Genomic DNA, 13,795 nt, shown 5'->3' with positions numbered 1-13,795 from the left:
TTTCCAGAATGTGAAATGGAGACACAGTCCTAGAAAGCATAATAACTCTGGCTGGTCTCACAGAGGTCTTAGTAAGCAACCGAATTCCCTGCCTAACTCCTATTCTTGATTCCATTTTCCCCATTGGAAGGCCTCCCTCCCAGTGACTGAGGTCAGCTGTTCATGTGGGGTCTTACACACTCCTCAACCTGAGAAAAAAAACCTCAGCCTTGGGACAAAAAGAAAGTTGAGTTCAGGGCCCTTGTCTCTTCTTAACACAGCAGAGGATGCTGAGCAACTGTATAGTAATTCCATCAGCAATGCCAATGATGGTGCATAAATTAGTTTGCACATACCCCCAAGTCAGTAAAAACTGCAATTGAAAGAAGTTTCTAGAAATTTAGTGTCTAGCAATTTAAGGGGTTGAAAAATGACTTAATTTCTATAAGCTTTTGCCCTCCTGCTTGTAAGCCAAGATCAGTTATTCCCACAGAGCAGGGTAGGCCTGAAAAATCCCAGAATATACAGCATGTGTTCATGTCCTGTGCTTTCTTTCAGGCATACTAGTGGAGAATTCCTAAACATTGGTCCAACCACCCCAGACTGGAGGACTAACAACACCACACTGAATGAAAGTGACAACATTCCAAATTTATGTGTCACCATGTCATATTCCCTGAATATTCTAACAGTCATCATTGCCTCGGTTGGCCTGGCAGGAAATGCCATAGTGCTGTGGCTTCTAGGATTCAGGATGCACAGGAATGCCTTCTCTGTCTATATCCTCAACCTGGCTGGGGCTGACTTCCTCATCCTCGGCTTCCAGATTCTGGCTTCCATAATAGACATCTGTTGTCAAGCCCACAAAATCTACGTCTTCGTCATCAACTGTTGGAAAATTGCATTCAATTTTGCTTACCTTGCAGGTCTGAGCATGCTCAGTGCCATGAGCACTGTGCGTTGTCTGTCTGTTATGTGTCCCATCTGGTATCGATGCCGTCGCCCAAGACATACATCAGCTGTCATGTGTGCCCTGCTCTGGGCCTTGTCCCTGGTGTTGAGCCTTCTGGAGGGGAATGCATGTGACATGTTTCTTCAATATTTTGGTCTTGGTTGGTGTACGAAACTAAGTTTCATCACTTTTGCTTGGTTAATTGTTTTATTTGTGGTCCTCTCAGGGTCCAGCCTGGCCCTGTTGGTGAGGATTTTCTGTGGTTCTCGAAGGTTACTAGTGACCAGGTTGTATGTGACCATTGCCCTCACAGTGCTGGTCTTCTTCATCTTTGGCTTGCCATATGGGTTCTACTGGTTCTTCTTATATTGGATTGTGAAGTTGGATAAAGTTTTCCCTTGCATTGTTTCTGAAATAACAGTATTCCTGTCCTGTGTTAACAGCTGTGCCAACCCCATTATTTACTTCCTCATTGGCTCCATTAGGCACCGCAAGCTCAGGCTGAAGACTCTGAAGGGGCTTCTTCAGAGAGCCATGCAGGACACCCCTGAGGAAGAAGGATGGGATGGAGCTTCTTCAGGAAAGTCTGGGTAACTGGAAACAGTCTAGTGCAGCAGCTGGAGCAGCTTTGATCAGACGAAACTGGCTTACATGACATTAAATCTGTTAATAAAATATTTTTGTGAAAGTTGAGTGATAAAAGCCTTGCCAAAGAGGTTCAGTCTCCAACATCCATGGAGCTGCTGCTGGAGAACAGAACAGCTTCCACTGTGGACAACACTATCGCCACCATCTGCCTGACAGAAGGCTCAAGGTTGTGCAGAAAATGTCAGAACGTCTTTGGTCATTGAACTTGACAGTGATTAAATGAATGTTATATTTTGTTCAAATTTTAATATTTTTTTCAATAGTAAAAGAATTAAGTGAAATTGTCCCCTAAAATCTTAGTCTCCTTTAATTTCTGAAGGTTTTAGGATATGTGATAACTTTATAAATATTTCTTATACAAACTACTCAATAAAGAAACACATTTTTTTAAGACAAGCCTGTTAACTTTTAATTCACCCAGATTGGAACCATCACCTTCAAGGTGATTGTGTCCACCATTTATGGCACTGCGTGAGTGAGGTAAGGTTTTATAATCAGATACATCAATAGCCACGCATGCTTAAGAGTGAATGTACACTGTAGAAAAAGTTCTGCTTCACTATGCCTTGCTTAGCATTCTAAGGACATGTCTCCCTCTTCCCTATTTCTGTGTAGCTTACTTGTTTCTCCCAATCTGGGACCATCTTTCATGACAAATTTTTATTGGTTCCACTAGGCTTCTTTTCTCTTGTGATGAACCTCTGTCGGATTTATATTGTTCCTGGGAGTTCATACTGTTGTGTTGAGGGCTTCACTCTTCTAGCTCTGGTGTCTGAAACATAAACAGGTTCTAGATTCCTTTCCTGTTCTGCAATAAAAACAGAAAATTAGAAAAGAAAGGAATTGTACAGATTACACTTCCAGATCAGAGTTTACCTTTGAAGGAAATCAGGAAGTATGAGGGGGCAGAATCTCTGAAGGAACACTGGTTGTTGACTTGCTTACTCCTTCTCTTATACAGCCCAAAGCCACCTGCACAAAGAATGGCAAGGCTTGCACTAGCCTAAGTCCTCCATCAATTAACAAATGAGGCAACCCCTCACATATAAGCCCATAGTCAAGCTGAATCAAGATACTTACTCAACTGAGACTTCTCAAGAGAAACTATGATGAGACGAGGTGACAGTTTGATAACTAGAACATTGCGCCACTTCTCAACTTGACACACCAACACTTCACTTTAAGCCATATTCTTTCAATTCCTTATGAGATCCCATATTAACATCATGGCATGAAATTTGGTTGGATTTCAGAGTTCCACAGCCTCTAAAATTTTAAACACATTGAAACTCCTAGGTGTTCGCCCTTAAAACTTCAAAGTCTCCTAACTGTTGGTTCTTCTAGAAAGGCAAATCACATGCTTCTTATTCCAAAATGAAAGGACAGCATAACAGCAGAAAAGCAACCCCCAAATCCAGCAGTGTAAACACAAATCATGGCCCAGTACGCACTATCTGTGTAGTCTATGATCTACAGTATTCTTAAGGAGTCCCACTTCTCCAGCTCTGCCATACACAGTACACACAACTTGTCTCCTAGGATTCTGCTAGCTCCACTACACATGTGCCACTGCCCTAGGTAGACATTCCAAGGTCCTGCCATCTCCAATCCAAAGGGTCTTCTCCCCAACTGAGGATGCCGCTTTACTAATGTCATCTCCTGGCTTTTCTAAAGGGACTCACGCTGCCATATCGGTGCCAAGACTCAGTTCTTATTTATAACTAATTCGATCATGCATTTCTCAGACCTTCAAAACTACTATCGCTTTGGAGACTCTTGCATATTGACACATTTGGCTGCGAGATTAAGATACATCCTTGGTTGTCTTGGACTAAAGCTGTTGTGGGCTGACCCTAAGGAAAGTCCATTCCTATTGTCCCAATGGTGCTGAACGCTTATTAATCACAGCCAAGTCTTCATTTCAGCCCGTGTGACCAACGATCCTACTGTCCAAGAGAAACATACGTTTCACCTCAGTGATGCAGATCTGTTTTATTCACAGATTATTCTGCAGTCCCATCTGACTCTTAATCCAAAATTTCACACATATGGCTTCCTGCCAAATTCTTAATTAAGTGCTGGTTCTCTTCAGAAATCACAAACACCATTCCTCCATAGTTCATCTTCCAAGGTTCTAAAATAACTTCTTAGTAATCTCTGAGAAAGCATCAGAATTTCCAACTCAAGGTTCCAAAACCCTTTGCAATCCCTCAACAAGCTAATCCAAGGGCACAAAAGGCTACATAGCTATGTGTATCACAGTAACTACTCCCACCCTTTGCCAATGTCTGTTCTAATTTCCTTTCTGCTGCTGTGTTAAGTCATTCTGACTGAAAACATCTTAAGAAAAAAGAGAGGATTTATTTGCTATATACTTCCTAACCCAGTCTGTCAGGGAGGAAAGTCATGGTAGGAATTCAAACAGGAACGTGAAGCAGAAAGCATGGAGGAATGCTAACTGCTGGATAGCCTTTTTTTTTGCTAATGCTTAGCTAGCTTTTCATATTGCCCAAGACTTGGTTGTTTAGGACATGTGCCTCTGTTAGTGAGCTGGGAACCCTGTATCAATTCGTATTCAAGATAGTCACTGATAGGCATGCCCACAGACCAACTGGATCTAGATGATTCTGCTACAAGGCTTTCCTCTCATAGGGCCCTAGGCTGAACCAAGCTGACAATTAAACCCGGCAGGGATACAGGCTTAACACAGTTGTTGCTTAAGAGTATGTATGACAAAATATCTTTTATTCTAGATATATCAAATTATTGATTTAATCATTAATTACATAATACTGATATTATGAAATGTTTTATATTCATATAAAGTGCTACAAAAAACTAGTATTTTTAGTTTTTCTAGAGTTTAGTACTGTTGCTAGCAAGTTATAAGTATATAACACATGGAATTTGGGAAATTGGTATACCCATGTTCTCAGAATGTAATCAAGATAGAAAATACTTAAACTCCTCTAAAAGACTCTATAATACTGAAAGTCACTTCCCTTGCCCAAGGAGAAACCATTTTCCTATATCTATCATTAAATATTATTTTGTCTTAACTTTGAATACATTTTACTGTAATTGAGTTTAATTAATGGATAAGTAGTAAAATTTATGTTACTGTCATCATATGGTATTGTCATTCATGTCCACATTGTATAGTTGATATGAGTAAACAAGGTGGTTACTCAAAAGCTCATGTGTATTCCTTTATTTCCTAAGTCATTTTACACAGCACAAGATGCTTTGGGGATTTATTAATGTCATTATATGCCTTATATCATCGATTGTGATGCTGAATACTGTATAAAATAGATAGAAATGCCATGGTTTAAGTATTTCACAGAGGAATTGCATGTGAATTGTTATTAGAGATTTTTTTCATATGTCCTGAGTAATTAATCTAGAGTAAAACATATGTGGAAACTGAAGATGAACAAAGTAAGAACTTTTCCTAATAGTGAACACCGTGGTATTACTGTTTTCCTTTCCCACAAAAAATACATGATTGGGGCTGGAGAGATGGCTCACAAATTAAGAGCACTGACTGTTCTTCCAGAGGTCCTGAGTTCAATTCCCAGCAACCACATGGTGGCTCACAACCATCTATAATGCAATCTGATGCCCTCTTCAGACCTGCAGGCATACATGCAGGTAGAGCACTGTATACATAATAAATAAATAAATAAATAAATAAATAAATAAATAAATAAATAAATATTTTAAAAAGAAATATATGATAAATGCAGTCATTCAGGTGGGATAAAGGACTATGGAGTCTTCATTTTTTGAACTTTACCCATGTAGGGTATGAAGCAGTATGTTCCTGTACTTTAATTTCATTTTCCTAATGTCTCTGGAAGTTAAGTGTCTGAGTAACTGACTATGTATTTACTGACTAATCATAATAGATTTTCAAAAGTTGTCTCCATAACTTTTAAACTTCCTGTTTTCAGCATTGATTTGCAGGTTTTTTAATTTTTAATCTTTATCTATGTGTGTTTATTTGAGTATGTACATATTAGTGTAGGTGACCATGGGGCCAGAGGGGTTAGATACCTCAAAATGGATTGTGAGCCACCTGACATGAGTGTTGGAAAGAGAACTCAGGGTCTCTGGAAGAACAGTATGTATTCTTAACTGCTGAACCATCTCTAGCCCTTAGCAAATATTTTTATATACATTGATTATAAGTAACTAATGGTAGTAATGACCAGCATCAATACTTCCTCACATGGTCATGAGACAACCTTTGGCTGTTATATAAATAACTGGAAATAAAGGGAAAACAATTTTTCATGACTACACGGGGTTCATTCTATGATTACTGGCTCTGTTGTTTTGAACACTGAGTGAGACACAAACATCATGACAGATTTAAATTGTTTTAATAATCTGATCAGGTAGCAGATGGGCAGCTAGGTCATCATGGGGGTACCTTAAGTGAAGGAAGTGGGGGCTAGTTCTGACATGGACTCTGCTGCCTACTTTTCTGTCGTTTTTCTCCTGGCAAGGCTGCCTCACTGGTCAACAGGGGAAGAGGATGCCTTCATCCCTGATATGACTTGATATGCGGGGGGTGTGGGGTTCCCCTTCTCTGTGGAGTAGAGGAAACAGGAAGGAAGATGGGACTGCAGAAGAGGAGGTAGGGGCTATGACCAGGATATAAAGTGAGTAATTAATAAAAAATGTAAAGTTAAAATAGTATAATCATATCATGATTGTCAGGAAACAGAGATGTGAATGGGTCATAAAAATACCATATGATTAAGGATCTGTCCTGGAGTGATCTACTTTCAGTAACCAAGCCCTACCATATAGTTCACATCCTACCCTAACGGCGCCATCAAACTGTGAGTCACACAATGCTAGCCTTAAGTAGGAGATCTCATGATACAATGACTCCTTTAAAGCCCTATTAGCTGTCAATCAAGCCTTTAACACATGATACTTTTGGGGAGATTTCATTTTTAAAATTAAATATTTCAACACAGACCCTAAAACATATATCCCTGCTGTAATGTAAAATGTGTTTGTTTAGCTGATTTTCACCTTCCCTTCTACCCTACAAATCATAACAGTTCCGGCAGTTCTCACACAGCATTTGTAAGCGTTCTTTTGAGATTTACCTAAGCCCTTAGTTACAAGTATCCAAGGATCAAAAAAATAAGTTACATTCTTCCAACACATAACAGTGGTTTTAAAAAAGGTACACAATATCTTCAGAAAACAAAGTTCAGTGTTCCTGGGTCCCTTTGACTAGGTAACTCTAAGTCAGGTGACAGGGATTTTTTTTTTTAGATGTCTACATCTCCTCCGGGGCCAGAGAAGAACATTGAGAAGAAAAGACCTATGATACTATGGGGACATGGAATAGTCATGCCTTCTCATAGCTTCTTCACAGTTCCTATTTCCTGGGCTGTACCTATGATGTGAACATTAATTTCATATTTAGTTTTTCTCATCATGCTTGGCTGCTAACTTGTTTTCACCTCAATATGTGTTTTCATGTCTCCCAATGAATCATCACGGTTTTCCAAACTCACTTGATGTATAAAGAGGCTATTGATTTCTATAAGTTAATTCTGTACCTTGTCTTTTTGCTCAAGTTATTGTTACTAGTTTTTTCTAAATAGTTTTGCATTTTAATATATAATGTATCATTGCAAATAAGGATATTTTTCTTGTCTTATTTGTATCACTTAACTTCCTTCTCTTGCCTTATTGTTCCAACTGGAGCTTCCAGCACTATACTGGAAAGGATTGGGGATAGTGGGCATCACTCTCTCATTACTGATTTTTTTTAAATCACTGATATATTTATTTTTTTAACATCAAACTAACATGTTCTGCCATGTGGACTCAATTCCATTAGAGAAAGGGAGTAATCACATGAACTCTAACATTAATTAATCATCTCAGAAGCTCTGGGTTTACAACGACACATCACCACATCTACACAGTCTTGCTATTTTCATATATGTCATGTCTTATAAATGTTACACAAATATTCCAAAGTGAGATATTTTGAGTTGTGTTTATAAACACAGCAGTCATGGGGGAGAAGTTAATTTCCCAATACTTGTGCATATCCCATGAAACTGAGCCATGTGCATATAAACTGACATGGTGAAAGATATTGTTCATTTTTTCTGGATGTCCACTGAAGTGGAACTTACCTGAAAAAGTGACAGCTTTGGTGAGTATTACATCTGAAATTATAATATGGAAATATGTATAATTAACATGTTGAGGCATGATATATTGATATTCCTACTGAGCATCTCGGTATTTCTGTTGGATTATTTTATTTATGCTAATTGATAATATAAGTGCAAAAATGTTTCAGTTGAAAGTTCCTTTTTAACTCTCGAAGTTAATTATTAGTTATTTTTGAGAGTATAATAAAATTACATCATATCCCTTTCCCTTTACTCCTACAACACTGACAAGTCATGCATAATAGTTCACTATCAAATACATGCTTCTCTCTCCCCCTGCCTATATCGTACTGGTCTGACACAGCTAAGACATTGATCAAAAAGGCAGAGCTGAGTCCAGTGCAGGCTACAGTCCACATTAGCTACTACACTACACTACTAGCAGCTTTGGCCTAGGATCTCTCCCTGACCACCTGAAGCCTACTGGTCTGACAGAGCTAGGACATAGAGCAGACAGGCTAAGCAAAGAGACCTGAGTGGGCCACATTACACATTACCTGCCATGTGTGAGCAGCTTTGGGCTCATATATCTCTCCATCCACCTGCAGCTTATTAGCCTGGCCCCTCTAGGTCACAGAGAAGACAGGAAGAGAACAGAGACCTATGTGTGCCACACTTCACATTAGTTGCCATTCCTTGAACAGCCTTAGGCTCTGGTCTCTCTCCACCAACCAGCTGCTTACTGGTCTAGCCCATCTGGGACACAGAGGAGATAAGCAGAGCCCTGCCATCTCAAGAAGTCCTGTGGAGCACCCCAGCAGCTTTGGGTTCAGATCTCCTATAGTCCCCCACCTGCATAGCAGCCTGGCCCATTTGGAACACAGGACATAAAGGCAGAGCTGAAACTGGCCTGGGCCACACTCACATTTCCTGACATCTCAAGAAGTTCTGCGGGGCACCCAAGCACTTCAGACTTGCATCTCTCCCAGCCCCCCCAGCTGTTTGCTGACCTACACGCCTGGAACTCAGAGCAGATAGGAAGAGGCCTGCCATCTCAAAAAAGGGCTGTAGGGCACCTGGGAAGCTTTGGCCTTGGAATTCTATCAGGCAACTCCTCTCCTGCCTGACACAACTGGGAGACAGACAGGGAACCCAGTTGAGCTGAGCTGAGAGCAGGCTCCAACAACCACTGTCCACCATCCTGAGGAGGACTCTGGGGAGCCCTAGAAAACAACCTTCATCTTGGAGCTCTTATTGCTTGCTCTGAACCTGCCTGGCCCATGTGGGACACAGACAGTCACCCCATTGGAGGAACCCCTAGGCCTACTAATACCAGAGACAACCAGATGACTTGAGACCAGCACAAGAAGACTTACCAACAAAACTCACAGCCATATAACACCACCAGAAACCAGTGATCTTACCACAGCAAGCCCTAGAGATATGAACACCCAGGAAGCACAAGAAGAATACTTTAAAACTGAAGTGATGAAAATGATAAAAGCCTTGAAAGAGGAAAATAAATCAGTCAATGAAATTCAGGAAAGTACATTCAAACAGGTGGAGGAATTGAATACAACCTATAAAGAACTACAGGAATATTAAACCAAATGGAAAAAGAAATTAATAAAATTATTCAATGCCTAAAGAGGGAATTAGAAGCAACAAAGAAAGCACAAGCTGAGGCAATCTTAGAGTTGGAAAACAGGGAAGAGAACAGGAGCAGTGGACACAAGCAACACTAACCGAATACAAGAGATGGAAGAAAGAATCTCCAGTGTGGAAGATATGATCGACGTTATAGATACATCAATCAAAGAAAACATTAAAACTAAAAAGTTCCTGGCACAAAATTCCCAAGAAATGTGGGACACTATAAAAAGACCAAACCTAAGAATAATAGGAAAAGAAGAAAGAGAAGACTCTGAGCTCCAAGGCCCAGAAAACATTTCCCCAAAAAAAAAAATCATAGAGGAAAACTTCCCCAACCTAAAGAAAGAAATGCCCATAAATATAAAAGAATCCTACAGAACTCCAAACAGATTGAACCAGAAAAGAAAATCTTCCCACCACATTAAAAAAATCAAGAGAAAAAGATCATGTCACATAAAAAGGCAAACCCATCAGATTCACACCTACCTTCTCAACAGAGACTATGAAATCTAGAAGGGCCTGGACAGAAGTCATGCAAACATTAAGAGACCACAGATGCCAACCCACACTACTATACCCAGCAAAATTTTCAATCACTATAGATGGGGAAAACAAAATATTCCATAACAAAACCAAGTTTAAAAAGTACCTAACCACAAATCCAGCCCTACAGAAGGTACTAGAAAGAAAACTCCAACTCAAGACAGCTAACTACACCCAGAAAAACACAGGAAATAATTAACTCCACATCCACAAATCCAAAAGAAATGAAACACACACACACACACACACACACACACACACACACACACACACACTACCACCATCAACATCAAAATAAAAGGAACTAACAACCATTGGTCATTAACATCTCTCAACATCAATGACCTCAACTCCTCAGTAAAAAGACACAGACTGACAGAATGGGTGTGAAAACAGGGCCCATCATTCTACTGTATACAAGAAACACACAGCCAAAAAACCTTGCTCATAGTTATTCTACATGTGTTAGTGTAAAAACTGTCCTTATTTTTCTTTCAAGTTATATTCCCAGGACCATATTTTGTCCTGTGGCATAACTACTATGGCAGGCAAATCAGTTGGTTTTGAATAAGTGATTGCATGGATATCGATAGATCACGGGGACTATGCAACACAGTCCAGTGTGTTTATAAGGCAAGCTCTGGGAATAATTGTCTAATATAGTTGAAAGTTTGTTCTGCACCATGGCTTTATCCCTGAAAACAGTGTTTATTAAGATTTTAATCAAGCACCACACAAGCTTCCAAAGAAGGGAAACCATCTATAGACTTATTCAACTATGACACCTATAAACCACAATAATAATAAGCATCGCGTGATAACAGTGCAGATGCAGTAATGGCACACATACTTGTCAGTTAACAACAGTTATCCAACTGGATTTAAGGCCTGTGCAACAAGAGGAAAATCATACCTAGTGTCAGAAACTGGGATAACTACCCAAAGTTAGTGAAGCCATGGACCTTGGAGGAGGCCCTACACACCACCACTTTACTAAATCAGCACAATCATGAATTACCTTCTAAATATTTGTTCTTGTACCCACAAATAAGTATAATCCTCACATATCACAAGGAAACTTCTCCTTGCAAAGACAGAGATCAATATAGAAAACCACAACCAATCAAAACGCAGGGCTGTGAAGCCCAGAACCAACTGCTGTTCATCTACAACACAACACCTGCACCTAAGGAGGAATCATAAAAGCCTATGTAAGAGCCATAGGATCAGTGAGTTTTCTGTAATACTGCATCTTCTAATAATGTCAAATGCTATAGCACCAGCATCCCTGCCTAAACATGAAATGAATAAGGATGGCACCAAAAGACATGCAAATGTGAATAAGGGAAACACCATGAGGTTTCAACCACACACAAGGATCTATAGAAAAATAAGGAATGCTGAGAGTGGGAGACAAGTTCTTCCCCAGGGAGAACACACCAGTTGATTATCCAAAACCAAATGGCCAGCCCTGAAAACATACATACACGTAACATTATATAGACTGAGCAGGTTGTATCTGTGTATTTAGGAATATGTCTGTATATAAATAGGCCATGCATTTGAAAGAGATAAAGAATGAGTATTTGGGGGATTTTGAGATAGAAAATGGAAGGAAGGCTTAAAATATCATAAAAGAGTTTGGTTTTATGTAAGGACTGCCTATAGATGGGAGAAAACAGAATGGCAGCACTGGAAGCCAGACACGGGGCAGAATGCTTTGAAGTAATATCATCAGCTCAGTCTGGGGACAGTTATGGAACCTGGAGGCCGTGTGATTCATTACTTATATAGCTTTGGTGAGAATCTTTTTCCATGATGAAGAAATACACTGAAAAAACTTCAAGATGAGAAGAGAAGATTCGTCTTATTAAAACTAGGCTGTAAAACTCGTCACACTTTGATATGGAAATGCCTCAGCAATTACAAAACCAGTAACTATAACCATCATTAAATCATGTGAATCTTATTTAAATTCTTTTTTCAATTTGTGTGAGTGCATGCGCACCCACGTGCACACATGTACACATTAGAATGCACACGCAAGTGTAGGTGTCCAAGGAGGCCAGAAAGCATCCAATTTCCTGAAGCTGGAGCTACAGGTGACTGTTATCTGCCCGATATGGGCGCTAAAGACAGGGGGCTTGTAGTAACCGGCCTGGAACTGAACCAGAGTGCTAAAATGCAAGATGCCAAGGGGGAAAATAATAAATAGCCAGTGTCTTAGAGTTTGTTGTGATAAAAAATACCACCACCAAAATCAACTTGGGTAGAAAGGGTTTATTTCAATGTAGAGCTGTTAGTCCATAATCCAGGGAAGTTGGGGCAAGAACTCAAGGCAGGCGCCTGGAGGCAGGCACTGATGTAGAGGTCATGAATGATTGCTATGTTTCGGCTTGCTCCTCAGTCTTCCTCAGTCTACTTTCTTATATAGCCCAGGACCATCTGCCCAGAGATGGCACCAACCGCAGTGGACTGAGATAAGAAAATGAACCGCAGACATGTCTACAGGAAAAGCTTTTTTAATTTTTTTATTATTAATTTATTCTTGTTACATCTCAACGGTTATCCCATCCCTTGTATCCTCCCATTCTTCCCTCCCTCCCATTTCCCCTTACTCCCCTCCCCTATGACTGTTCCTGAGGGGGATTACCTCCCCCTGTAGATGCTTATAGGGTATCAAGTCTCTTCTCGGTAACCTGCTGGAAAAGCTTATGGGGGTATTTTCTCAATTGAGGGTCCCTCTTACTAAATGATTATATCTCGGGTCAAGCTGAAATACAACTAGCCAGCACAGCCACCATGGCAAGAGATCCTAAAGGTAAAATATCTTGATGGTAACCAAAAGCTGTCTAATTGGATTTAAGGAGAGAATCATTCTTCCCACCTCAGGCCTAAAGGAACCATTTAAGCAGCAGTGATGGATGAGAAAGGATGTAGCTGCAGTTGTAGAGTAGACAAGAATTAGCAGAGAGGTGGGGAGGCATGGACACTTACATCACTGAGCCACATGAACAACCTGCATATGGGAAACACAAGTAGCTTGCCTTTTATCAGAGAGTCCCATCCCTGCTGATGCAATTCAACCAGAAACTGGAAGGAAAACACCCCACTGATGAAGAGTATAGAAGCCAATCTGTTACTATGTCGAAACAAAGGACAGAGGAAGAGAAAACAAAATCTTGATGGCAAGTAGCACATTTCCTTACTGTACACTTATATTTCCCTGAATCCTGGGATATTCTCTATCTGAACAGTAATGGATTATTAACCTCATCTCCAGAAAATTTCTCCCTTTTGGGGGTAGTGTTTTAAATTTCTTTAGCTTTTAAGAAGCAAATGAAAGTAAATACGATGTAACTTTAAAAGGTAGGGCATAATAATTTAGCTGGGATTATAGCTTTTGTAACTCTAGTAGAAACCCCATTAAAATAATGACTTAATTAAAGAGCAATTTAGACCTAGGCTAGCTAGTCTGTAGAATCAGTCAACAGAATCCATTCCAAATGGCAGCTTTCCCAGCCTAGATGTATGACCTCGCTCTTCCAGTCACTAATGGCTCTCAAGCTCATCAGAATTATGGCCCGGGGGGAAAGGATGGGAAACACAAGGCCCCACCTTCAATTAATCTCAAGATCCTGAGGTTGGCCACATTTACAATTCCATGCCTTTGGTCAGGGCTAAGACAACATGATACCTTCTATCATCAATGGAAGCTGATAATTGAGACCTTTTCTGATATAAAAATCTCAGAATTATCACAAGAGGTAAGTCATAAAAGGTGTCAAAGAGTACCAGTATCTACAGCGCCTGGTTGCTTCTCAGATCTGGTACATGCTCACATGAAGATTTTTTAGGA

General features: G+C 40.0%; 2 protein-coding genes across 2 annotated transcripts in view; one reads left to right on the top strand and one right to left on the bottom strand.

Annotated features, from left to right (window-relative positions):
- The window catches only part of LOC311592453 (zinc finger protein 120-like), a 202,172-nt gene that overhangs the window by 161,499 nt on the left and 26,878 nt on the right, over positions 1-13,795 (bottom strand). The gene's annotated exons all lie outside the window — the stretch shown is intronic.
- LOC311578137 (mas-related G-protein coupled receptor member B1-like) lies at positions 644-1,525 on the top strand (the record flags this gene model as incomplete). Its single annotated transcript, XM_084747869.1, has 1 exon — positions 644-1,525. The coding sequence occupies one exon, from the start codon at positions 644-646 to the stop codon at positions 1,523-1,525; it is 882 nt and encodes a 293-aa protein (XP_084603995.1).

This window comes from Acomys minous, assembly GCF_964271855.1.
Source record: "Acomys minous genome assembly, chromosome: 2".
NCBI classification, from domain to species: domain Eukaryota; kingdom Metazoa; phylum Chordata; class Mammalia; order Rodentia; family Muridae; genus Acomys; species Acomys minous.
Note: the sequence above shows the minus strand (reverse complement) of the source record. Positions and strands in the feature narration are given on the sequence as shown.